This window comes from Silurus aristotelis, assembly GCF_946808225.1.
Source record: "Silurus aristotelis genome assembly, chromosome: 6".
NCBI classification, from domain to species: domain Eukaryota; kingdom Metazoa; phylum Chordata; class Actinopteri; order Siluriformes; family Siluridae; genus Silurus; species Silurus aristotelis.
The window spans coordinates 22,195,214-22,207,768 of record NC_139579.1 but is presented as its reverse complement, the minus strand read 5'-3'; the positions used below and the strand labels follow the sequence as shown (position 1 = coordinate 22,207,768).

General features: G+C 38.6%; 1 protein-coding gene across 1 annotated transcript; it reads right to left on the bottom strand.

Moving 5' to 3' along the window:
- On the bottom strand, window positions 1–10,180 carry xkr6a (XK, Kell blood group complex subunit-related family, member 6a). The gene is made up of 3 exons (XM_083545505.1): window positions 9,615–10,180; window positions 1,376–1,572; window positions 1–1,244 (listed from the first exon to the last, which is right to left on the bottom strand). Exons 1-3 carry the CDS (start codon window positions 10,175–10,177, stop codon window positions 277–279), a joined length of 1,728 nt encoding a protein of 575 aa, XP_083401631.1. The 5' UTR covers window positions 10,178–10,180; the 3' UTR covers window positions 1–276.
- Between the last annotated feature and the right edge of the window lie 2,375 nt (window positions 10,181–12,555).

Below are 12,555 nucleotides of genomic sequence, written 5' to 3'. Positions count from 1 at the left end.
TCTTTTAAATAGACTATATAAAAAAAGAAAATGCATATGTACAAATAAATATACACTCACAGTTTGCATAAGAAAATGTACAATGACTAAGATCAAGTTTTGTTTTTCACATTTTACGTATTCATTTATAATAAATAATTACAAAACATTTTTTGTTGCAAAAAACTTTAAACCCTTTTGATTGAAATGAAAGGTAAAAAAATAAAAAGAACAGATAATGGCTAATGGTAAAAAACTAAAGAAAAATTTGAAGGGTGTAGAGAAGAGAAAACATGGTCACAGAGAAGACTCATACTGCAGGAGCTCATAGAGAAGTGGCCCATCCCTGTACCTGATGCCTACAGCCGAGGGGCTGATAAACTGCAGGATGTTAATTGTCCTTCTTAGGCGCCGGTCCACAAAGTGAGCATCCCAGGCTGGGTAACGTTTGCGGGGCATATCAATCTTGATGAGCGGCCCTTCTGGTCGATGACGACCCAATGGTGTGGTGTGTTCAGGGGACCGTACCTGAAACACTGGTAGACAGGTCTCTGCCGTGGACTCATCCTGAAGCCCATAACCTGTTGTTGATGCCCTGCTCGGGGTTGTTTGTGTGGCATAAGGACCGGGGGTTGGTGCCATTGGCTCGGCCTCAGGGGGTAAAGGGAGACCCCACAGTAGATCGGCACAGCAGGAGCTGGCTAGCACCCTCATCCTTGGGCCCATGGGGTGAAGGACTCCATAGTAGATGCCCATGAAGACCACTCCTGAGGCAAAGCTTACATAAACGCCACACAGGACTGGCACTGCGTAAGAGTCTGTGGTGGCTGGGTCTCTGTAGGTATACCACAGACAGGTTAGCACCGTGTTCTCAGCCAGCACCACAAAGTAGTAGATCATCATCCGGTAGCGTGTCTGGCCTTCCTTCACGTTAAACCAGCAGAATATGTAGACAATGCCAACCACCATGTTGAATAGCACCTCCTCCCACTTAGACATGCAGAAATCAGTGCCTCCATGCACAATCCAGAAGGCCATGGCACACCAGTGCATAACCACAAAAATGCCAAAGTAGATGTGGAAGATTGATGCAAAGAGAGCAAAGGAAAGCACCCTTGAAGAAATGGTGAAGAGCCTCCAGAAGATGTGAATCAGTGCCCCTCGATAGCTCATGCTCTTCTTATCATCTCTGGAGTCCCTCAGGAGCTTATGGTAGGAAGCTAACACCCAGGACAGAGACATCAGTGATCCCAATAAAGAGACACCTGAAGGAAATAAAGCAGAAATGTATCGGTTTGCCTAAGAAATACATCCCGTGACAGGGATACCCAGTCTTTTTCTAAATTACTGACAGTAAAATTAAGGAAGACTGGAGCTAAATAGATTCATTACTTACACTGCAAAGTCTCAGCCCGGTTCTTCTGGATCATAATGCAAAGTTGTAGCACCAGTTGGGGAGCACTCTCCAAAAATGTCTCCAGCAGCCGAAGCATGTTGACATCAGCATATTCATACATCATGGCCCAATAGAATCTCCGTCTGTGTTTGGTCTGACGTCGGCTCTGGATGCCCAGGTACATAGTCCGAATGTATCTGTTTGGAAAAGTGAAAACATACTTACATAATTTGCTGCAGAGAAACGTATCATGTGTAGTAGTGCAAATGACGACTACATTTTACAGTATGGCACTGAAAAAACAGACATTACCCCTTTCTCATTCCATGGACAGACTTCATTGAAACTTAGGAGCTCACTGAATTTTATTACACTCCTCCACATTCATTAATGTTTCACAAGGACAAGCAGTAGTACACTGAAACAATAACAAACCACTGAATAATGTTCCTAACACAAGACCTACATTTAATAGATAGTAAAATTTTTATAGTGCGACTCTTATTTATGGATACACACATATAATCTGTATTTAATTTCCAAATTATTGATTTTATTCTTGATGTGGATCATGTGTAGGTTGCTATCAAAATACAGTCTTGGGCTTTTCCTTAATCTTTTAAACTTGTTTCTAGTAGCAGGGATGTCGATGTACATTCCTCTCTATTGCAGCTACTTTCAGCTAATTTTCTTCCTGTGTTATTCTGCTGTCTGTATTAACCTTTATGGAGGTCTCATGAATTATACTTATTTATATTTTGGAATTGTTTGGGCAGATTCACTCCTAGCCAATTTAGTGAAGTTTTCCTGTGTGCTCGTTTCCAAAGTGGGTACTAACAGCAAAGACAACTACCTCATGACTGTGACCGTGACATAGTGTATCGCCTATAAAAAGCCCTTCATTACCTCATATTTGCCCTATATCCTAATTTCATCTTGCTGAAGACAAGAAGTAGCAAGTGCATAATAATAATAATGACCCAAAAATTTCTTGATTAAGATTGCATAAAATTATTCTAATAAAAAGTGCACCATCAAAAAGGGTTCCATTTTACTATCAATTTATTAATATGCACCACCTGTTCTCAGATAGCAGACATTCTGCCTATTGTATGTGTTGTCTCCCTGCTGAAAACAGTCATTTATAACAGAATTCTCTTGTTTATCCTGGTCACCTATACATGTTAACAACTACTGCTATTTAGCAACCTAAACCAATGATTCAGGATTGCGAAGAACACGAAAGAATCAACCAAAGTAGCTGCAAGCCCCAGTAGGAAAAGGAAGACAAGGTCCTCTGTGGAAAAGAGAAAATGGACACCCTAGCTGTGTTGGCATTCGGAGTAGAAAAGATGCCAACAAGCATCGGACAAACGCAACAGCTGTGAGAGGAATTGCTACATCGTTGTAAAGTGGAGCTTTGTATGCGTGCTTCACATGAAGAGACAGAAAACTCTCCAGCACCTACCAATAGTTCCTGTGCAGGTCTTTGATGCACAGATTCAGGAGTTCTTGAACGATCACACCTCTGGTTTAAATGTGAACTAACCATATGGGGCAGCAACACAATGATAGGATGAAAGTGGACAAGATCACAATTAGGGGTTCAAGTGTAAACAAATAATGACCAAAGCAGGATTCACCAGAAGCACTACAGAATTCTGACAGCAAATCCTCAGTCTGTAATAATCTGCCATTAAAGCATTGGAGGTCGAGATTTATTGTATTGAAGTATGCTACAGCCGTCCCCTGTTTATCACGGTAGTTACGTGCCAAAACCGACCGTGAAAAAGGAATTTGCGCGACAAATGGATGCTATCCCAAAAATGCTTTTTTAATTGTTTAAGCCATAACTCATCCTCACACACACTTTAAACACACACAGAAAACATTTGCAAGAATATAGCGAGATGAATTTTGTTTAAATTTGTAGAAATATTAAATTTTTTGTGAGTACTGTAGTACAGTACAGTACAGTACTGTAGCGTAGCCTATGAATAGTTTCTCTGCTTGTTTATTGGTTGAAGTGTCCTATGATGTCAAAAAAGAGGCTGAGTTAAAGATACAGGTCACTGCATTCCTTATTTTCATTGGCTAAATCTGGTGACGTATGTCTTCAACTCTGCCCTTTTGTTTTTTTTTATGTCAGAGGATACTACAACAAATAAATGAGTGGAAACCTACGGTTTCTTGTAATGCTACTTGTTTCTTATGATAATCTGAAATTGGGACCGTTCGCGAAACAAAATAGTTATTTGCCAAACTGAAAATCGCAATAAAGTGGGACTGCGAAATTCGAACCGCGATAAATTGAGGGACGACTGTATAACCTATAGATTGAGTAATTCTCATCATCAGCAAAGTACAATACTAAAGAACTGAGCAATTTTCATTATCAATAGAGAGCATTATCAGTACATGTATGACTCTTTTCTGCAAAAGACAGAGTATCAAGACTGAAGTGATTTTTATTCTCAAATAAGAGTCTCCCCCTCACTAAAGATCAGCATCAAACTTGAGTGACTACACTCGTCAAGAGCTAATATCAATGCTTTGATCGATCATGATTCCCCATAGAAAAAGATAGCAGTAATTTATATGAAAGCTGAATATGTAGCTGTGGTTCTATGAGTAACTGGAATACTGCCAGGCCATTTGAGTCATTTGGGTTAATGAGAATGGCCAGAGAACAAATGTGTCATAGATGAGGACATTCGTGCTCAGCTGGAAAACAAATACATAAGAAAATGACTACATGGTTGCTGTATTTAAGGAATGAAAGTTCTTTATATGCTGCTGCTCTGGTCCTGCTGCATACTGAGCTCAAATGCCTCCTTTTTCATGATTAATTGAAATTATATAGTTTTGCAATAACAATGAGTACAGAACATTGTGCTAAGAACATTATTGCAGAAAAAAGAGGAGAAAACACAAACAAACAAAAAACCCCACTAACATTAGGCATAAGGGTATTAAAAAATATTTAGCATGTATGCATAATTCTTTAAAGAACACAGTGTCCTATGTACTTCAGCACTCACACCAAATTGGCAAGTCATCTAACAGCTTGGCAAGGATATGTGCAGGATAGTTTATGAGGAGCTTCAATTAAGCTTGGCAGCACTTTCAGTGAGTCATGCTGCTTATGACTGACTGTAGAGAAATTAGCCCTGACAATCTGAGCTTGAGTTTTGATTGCCCACACATTTGCCACACTCCAACAGGGACCGTTAATGATCGTCAATCATTTGTACCTGCAGCCATGTTGGACCACTGCACAAGGCTCAGTAAGGATTCAGAATTCACATTACACACTCAGGCATTTAAAAGCTAATTTTTGGAAGGGGAAGACTAATCATAAATGCCAAGAAAGTAGCTAATCAACAAATTTATTAAATGGCAATAATCATGCAAAAACTTAAACTTCAGTTTTTCAGTAAACTTCAACAAAAGGATCTTTCACAAGATATTAGCAATGTAAATCCCAAGGACAAGACAAGATCCCAAGGATCAAGTCAAGTCAAGAGGCTTTTATTGTCATTTCTACTTTACACAGTGGTACACAGTAAAAATGAGACAACATTCCTCCAGAACCCTGGTGCTACACCAAACAACATAGAGCTACAACACACAACATAAAGCTACATAACATAAAGCTAAATGGATGTCAATTCTATTGTAAATTTTCTGAGCAGGTCTTTGTGTCTTTCATTAATGAACTTTTAGAAGACAGCAGAGGAAATTAACCAGCATGTAGACTATAGTTGAATAAAAAGAATCTGATCATTCCATTCATTTTGGATTTGAGGGTTATATCCTGGTACTGATCATTTCACATAAAATGCGAGTTTAAATGTGCTAATAACAAATTTAATCAAGATGCTATGAATAAATATACAGTCCAAATACATTGTGATCATGATTATTAATTACAGCTTCATTTGTTTTTCACAAAGGAATTAAAAATATTTAATTATGTTTGAATACCCATATCACATTCACCATATGGCAGAAAGCTTTTGAAGAGAATGCTCCTATTTTGATGTACTTTGCTGTAGATGTCTCCATGTTACAGCTCGGATGAAAGGCAATGCTACATCTGTGTAATCCCACAAGAGCCTCAAGCGTTTTCCTGCAAAGAGCTTCCTGGGGAGAGTGTTCAAACGGGCTCTCCTCTTCAATTAAATTCACTGAACAAATACACAAGAAGAGAAAAGGCCTTTCTCAGCAAAATACTCTCTAGCTTAGACAGTGGATTTAAACCAATGTGCTGAAATCTCTTGACAAGAAACATACCTTTGTGGAAAAGAGAAAATCAGGGTCATACTTTAGACCAAATTATTAAGTGTTTGGGTATCATTGAATAACTGGAAGATTCGAATCTAACACAGAAATTGAGGAGATTAAATACATATAAAATACTCTAAAACTGTGTATAAAGACAAAGAAAATGTGGCTAAATGGAGAGATGGACTTACAAGCACCTTGCTCCATTTCCCACTTTTTCTATTTAACACCCCCCATAGCCCCCACCAACACACACACACACACACACACACCCCAAACCCAAGAGCTTCTTTTAGGAGCATCAGTTCATGGGGGCAACTTAAGCAAAACCAACAGAAAAGAATAGAGTCATGAGAAGAGAATGAGACATAAACTTAAACCAAACTGACAAAATCATAGTAAAAAGACTGAAGTGGAGAGAAATTAATAAAGTCAAAGCAAATGAAAAGTTATAGCAAAAAGACCTCAGCTGTCAGTGAAACTGCGGGTCTAATTCGAAATAATGGAAAATCCAACTTCAGTATAATGCAGCTGTATATTTTAAATAGTTCAATGCAAATTCACATGGAGGCGCAAAACAGAAATATGCCTTTAAATATATCTATTAATCAAAATCAATGTGAAGAACATGGTGTATAGCATTACTTCCACTGCACAAAAGCATATTCTAATAACAAATCTCTAAAAATATAAGAAGTCTCTTACAAATTTTGAAAAATGTTCATGTAATATCATATTTTTTCTGCTCTGCAGCTTGTTACCGGACTGTAATAGAAATTACTTCTTACTATGTTGTTTCTTATAAATTTGCTGCATGCAAAACATTAAGCCAAGTATTAAGAACAGATCTGACACTGGTTAGGTGTTTTGACCTGTACAATTATTCAAAGATCACCCACACGTGCCTGGTGTCTGAGGACAGAAAGTCCCATTGCATTTAGAATAATTACACCAAGCCATTATTATTGATTCTCCAACTGCTGTCATACAAAAGTAGTGAATCATCAAACAGTCACAGTGAAAAGGGTAGGACTGGAGTCAGCATCTCCTCTTCCTGGAATATGAACCACTTTATCTCCTTCAGTTGTTTGTCTTCTTGTTTCTTTGCATTATCACTGCAAATCCACTATATTTTGCACCGCCCTGGTTTTATATAGAGAGGTTAATAGACTCAGGAGGATCTAATGGCTTGCTCAAGTGTGAAATACTGCATCACTGCTTTCCTCCAGCCCATCTCAAGGTGACTGGGTTTTCCACCTATAGCTGTGTGAATCAGTTCGTTCATACTGATGACAGTTTGGTGTAATTATTGGAGGCAGAAGAAGAATACATTTAGTGCATGCTGATGAAAGAGGAATCTGAGATGACTGACTGCAGCAAAGGAGGTTCCATGGCAGCCGCTGTCACACTGCAGCTGAGTGGAAAATGGAAAATTGTGTGATGAGTGAGTGTAGGGTACTAATGGGGAGCAAGGAGAGCAGTGGGAAATAAGGTCAGCATGCCAAGACTACCATCTGGGTATGGCCCATCTCCTATTGCTCGTCTACAGTGTGCTCTGAAGAAAACCTTTAATAAAGCACTTGTAAAAAGTATTGCTATATACTCTCTTATTGCTGATATTTAAAAAAAAAAAAAATAAAAAATATATATATATATATATATATATATATATATATATATATATATATATATATATATATATATATATACATACATACATATATATATTGAAATGATTTCAAATAATAATAGGTTCCTTGATATACTGAGGTTTTGTTATTGATCCGATTCTGCATTTTTACAGTGTTACAATAATCCCAGTTCAGGATGAAATAAGAAGACTGCAAGTCTGGGCTACTGACCCCATCAAAAATCTTTTGTTTTCAGTTGACTTAAGGGGGATTTTCAATTTTCTAGCAGCCAAACTCTGTATCAAGATTTCACTCTTAACACTCCAATCGAACCTCTTCACAGTTAGCTTTGCCAAGGGCAGCATATGCGCGTATCCACTGAGCTTAAATGATGCTAATGGGAAGCAAACGTTTTGCTTGAGTCTGCCAGATTTGTGCTCCATGTGTTTGGACAACCACAGGGAAACACAACAACAGAACCACAGTCAGTTCACTAGTTCTGCAGAAGGTAGTAATAATATCTCGCACATCTCGGCTGATGATGATCCCTGAACCCCAGACTTAATTCTAGTCCATTTGTCTCAGAATTGGCACTAGCACTGAAAAATATTAATCATTATTTGCGCTTATATATAACTTACAGTATATCTGCACATATCTTTAGGGGTTTTTTTTGTGATGAATTCATGCAAATTAGAGCAATTTAACTTCATTATAATTCATTAAATCTACTACTCCTGGCCATACGGCTTCTCCGGATTACTTTGGTCAAAGATATGTTTTAAAGAAATAATCATTACATCTGGGTGTGTTTATAGAAGTAAAATGTAATAAATCATATAACTGCAGAGCAGAGGCAGAGATTCCTTTCTAATAAGTGCATCAGTGCAAACTGAAATCATATTGGCCTCTAACCCTGATAAAGTTCTAAATATTCCAATCTTCCAAAATGAAACCACAGATCTGTTACAAGAGTAAAAATACATTAAAAAAAATCTGCGTATTTATAAGTAACGATTTCTGAACCTGTTTCAGCTACTGATATAGCACAGAGAGTGCAACAATCTGATTTGAACTGATTTGCATTATCATTTATTTTCAATTCTAATGCAACACCGTTTGGCAGCTTCTTTACTCCCAGTCACTAATTATAAATAAAATTTTCTAAATGTCAGCAGTGTTGTTCTGTGGCTTCAGTGGTTGCTGACCTTGAAAAAGCAAAAGTGGTTTTATGTTAGTGGTTATAATGCAGAACCTGCAGCTTTTTTAAAAAAAGCACACTGGTGAGCTTTACCTCCTCAGCACACAACACAAGATCAATTTGACTTCATAAATGTTTTAGAATGCACTTATAAAAGTTTTACGTTATATATAGACATCCATGAATGCTAGGGGTTCACAAAAAACTTTAAAATTTACTAGAATCTCCTTAATATCACAGCATTGTTTCTAACATTAGGCACAACAGAACAAAGGTGTAACATTGTATTCTTTTGAACCAATGAAACTTTTTATTCTTAAAATTCTGTGCCAGCCAAATGTCGATTTGCAACACTGAGGATAATATCAACAGCCCTTGAGATTTAACTCAAGTGACCAGGCAAGTAGATTTACACATATGACACTTAACTAATTGTTTATACGTGGGTCCCTTCAAATGTAATCCTATTTTTAGTCTGTAATCAGTGACTCAGCCTTCTTGTGGAGGCAGAATATAATGAATAATTATTATGCTTATTCGTACATTTCATTTTTAGTTCAACAAAAACAACACACCTACTATGCTCTGGCATTTAAAAAAATGCCAAACAGATTGGATAAACTAAATCAATAAATGACATAATAGTTAGTGATTGTGCAGCGAATGAGAAGTCTTGCATGTGTGGCGAAGGTCCTTGAGATAAAATTACCAGTAGGGTCATTTTCACTCTCCTACACATTCCTTTGACTGAGAATACTGAAAATCTTCACAGACTTCATCCATACAGAAACAGAGCAAACTCAGGTACTCAGTGTACACACTGGCATGATGGCATGCAGTACAGATGTGCTATTGATACCATGGAGTTCCCCCACCAGCACATCAGCCTATTCCTACGTTCAAGCATGACTCCAGATATATATTCACCTGAAGAAAGTCAGTGCACAGGGAGATGACTACATAAAAGACACTGATGCTTTTGTATGTAATTGCATATATCATTATTTTTATTGCTTTATATGGGTGAAAGGGGAATATATTAGATATCACAAAGTGTGAGACAGCATGCGAGGGGGGGAAAAAAAAAGGAGATGGAGCACATCATAGAGTCCAGTCTTACCTCCACACTTGGCCAAGTTGCAGGAGATGCACCAGCACTTGCCATGTCCAGATGGAGATGTGGCAGCACGTACGCCGGCCGTACTTGCCTGCGCTCAGTCCAGCGGTGGCTCTCTTGCTCAGACCCTGCACCAGACCGAGGCCTCCGCCCGTGTAGTCCTGCACGAACCACCTGAAGCTGAGGATCTGCACGAGCACGGAGGGAGCGAGCACGAAAAAGAGCGTGAGCCCGAACCACGCGTAGTCCTGTTTCAAATAGTAATCCACGGCCAACAGCACATCGGTGCCCACGTCCCAAAAGAACACGAGCATGGCCAGCACGATCCACAGACAGTCCAGCCATAAGCGCTCCTCCGCTCCTCTTCCTCTTCTCCGGTTCCCCTTGGCCGTGAAGGAGCGCAGGCACGCGCTCCGGCAGCCCCAGTAACACGACGACGACTTGCAGCAGTGGCAGATGTGAATGGCCGCGCTGTCCAGGTCGTCGTCGTTGGCCGCCGCATCGTCCTGCTCATCCAGATGCGCGAACCCGGTAACGACCCCCACGCCATCGGATTTCGCTGCCATCTTGCTCGCCGAAACGTTTCGTCCCCCCTTCCTCCGTTTCGGGGCTGCTGACGTCACTTCCCAAATACCTGTGCTCGGCAGCCTTAAACCAAGAACGTGAGAACTTCATTAATCTGGCGAAATTCTGAATAAGAGTGTCTAAAGCTCAGAGAACTGTAAATGCACTGTTTCTCTCCAACCAGCAGTGGATTTAAACACTCAGGGTGTTACTCATGATGCATCAACATAGTGATGCATCGAAACACTCTAAGGCTAATTTAACACTTTAGACGTGGCTGTGTCAAAGATGAATGACAGTCAGGCCTCCTACCATAAGAGTACAGACTTTTGTCTCCGAGTTTTCCGTGACAAGCAAGATTATACCACGAGGTGACCTGGAAATACAATATAGATTGCATGAAATCCTAACTATTTTAACTATGAGAATCCTAAATGCACATTTCTGAAATTATTAATATCGTCTTCTTCTTCTTCTTCTTGACTATGACTTCTATCAAGAAAGTTGTCAACTGTCAATCACCATAGTATCCTACCTGAACAGGTCTCTATTTAATTTCCAGCAAATATATGTGATCTCTATCAAGAAGAACTTCCATCAAAATCTGTAATTGATGTTGCAAATGTACAGGTTCAGTGGAAAAATATAGCATACAACATGCACGTTCTAACAAACTTAAAACTGACAGTACAGGCGTGGTTGTGCTCCTTTTAGTTATGATAGCAGTAAAGGAAACCTCATGGCCATTTAATATTAGCCTATACTACTAAATGAACCATTTGTGTGCATATGTGTTTCTCCAGCACTCAAGGGCATGCAATTTTTATGAAATCAAACGCTGGAGTAATATTCTCCAGGGGAAGCCAAGTGAATTCTGTATGAGAGTGGGTTGAATAATGCAATGCACATAATTGCCTGCTGATCTCTGGAGAAGAATATTACTTTCATGTGCGTGTAACCAGAGCAGGCATGCAATAATATATCCATGTATGTCTAGCATCACTATTATAGATTCACATTTTAGTAAATAGTTTAATGCTTTGCATGTGAGTTGACAAACCACACAGTTGTCAGTGTAGACAATAAAAAAAATTATATATATTCTTTATTTGGACTACTTTATGCAATGGAAAAGAAAATAGAAATAGCATGATTTCATTAGTCATTCGTCAGTAATTACTATACATTATTTAGTATTATTGTAAAAGATTTACATTTACATTTATCCCATCTTTTAGTGTAAAAAATAGGAACGATATGAAGTTACAGGAGTGAGGAGTGTACATCTTTAACCATTATTTTAATAAAAATCAAATATCAGTTTAACCTATTTATTCAAACTTATGCTGAAAACATCCTGGCTACTGAGCAGATTATATATCTATTAGTATCTATGATGATCGCAAATGTTGAGCTATTTTATGAGTTTCTCAGTAGCTCCTGGTTCCACAATCTCAAATGACTGTATAAGACTGTAGGAAGGACATTACTCATAATCACACATTCCAGTGCTCATGAAATTAGTTCTCACTCTCCAGTGTTCTGTATTGTTTAAAGATTTATGATCACACTCTTGATGTCACCCAAATGAGGATGGGTTCCCCTTTTGAGTCTGGTTCCTCTTAAGGTTTCTTCCCCATAACATCTAAGGGAGTTTTTCCTTGCCACAGTCACCATGGCTACTCATTAGGGATAAATACACATCGTTTATCTTAACTCTTAAATTCTGTAAAGCTGCTTTGAGACAATGTCTGTTGTGAAACTTGACTTGACTTGACTTGACTTAATTTAATTAAAGGTGTACATGCAGATGTATGTGCCTAAGGCACACTAATCAGCATGCTGATGGGTAACTTGTCTGTGCACAAACTACTGCGTGATCGTATTAAGCAGACTGGTGCAAGGGACTTTTTCAGTTTAACGGGTGTATCTTGAATGTGTGCTTCTGCTGTTTCGTAGAGTTTATTCCAGCAACTAGCTCACTGATATCTAGAGCCAGAACACTGGTGACAGTCATAGTAATATTATAAGGCTAGGAAGCCTTGAAATTATCCTTGTATTGTTCCTACTTAATAAAAGTTGACCATGTACCATGTAAAATTGTTAAGTGTATAACAAAGATAAGGTCAAAAACATACTACCATGTACATAATTAAATGCTGTTCTTGATTTTTCTGACTTACCAACTACTCATGTCTGTAGTAATGGTTTTGTGGAGTATATATAATTCGGATTTTGTTGAGAAGTTCCTATGTGATAAAAGCCTCATCCAGAAGGTGGCAGTATAGCCATGCATCCTTGAGATTGAAGTAGCAGACTAATTAACATATCCAACTCTCAGTTTGGTCGATGCCTCTACCCAATATAATTTCCTTCTGTT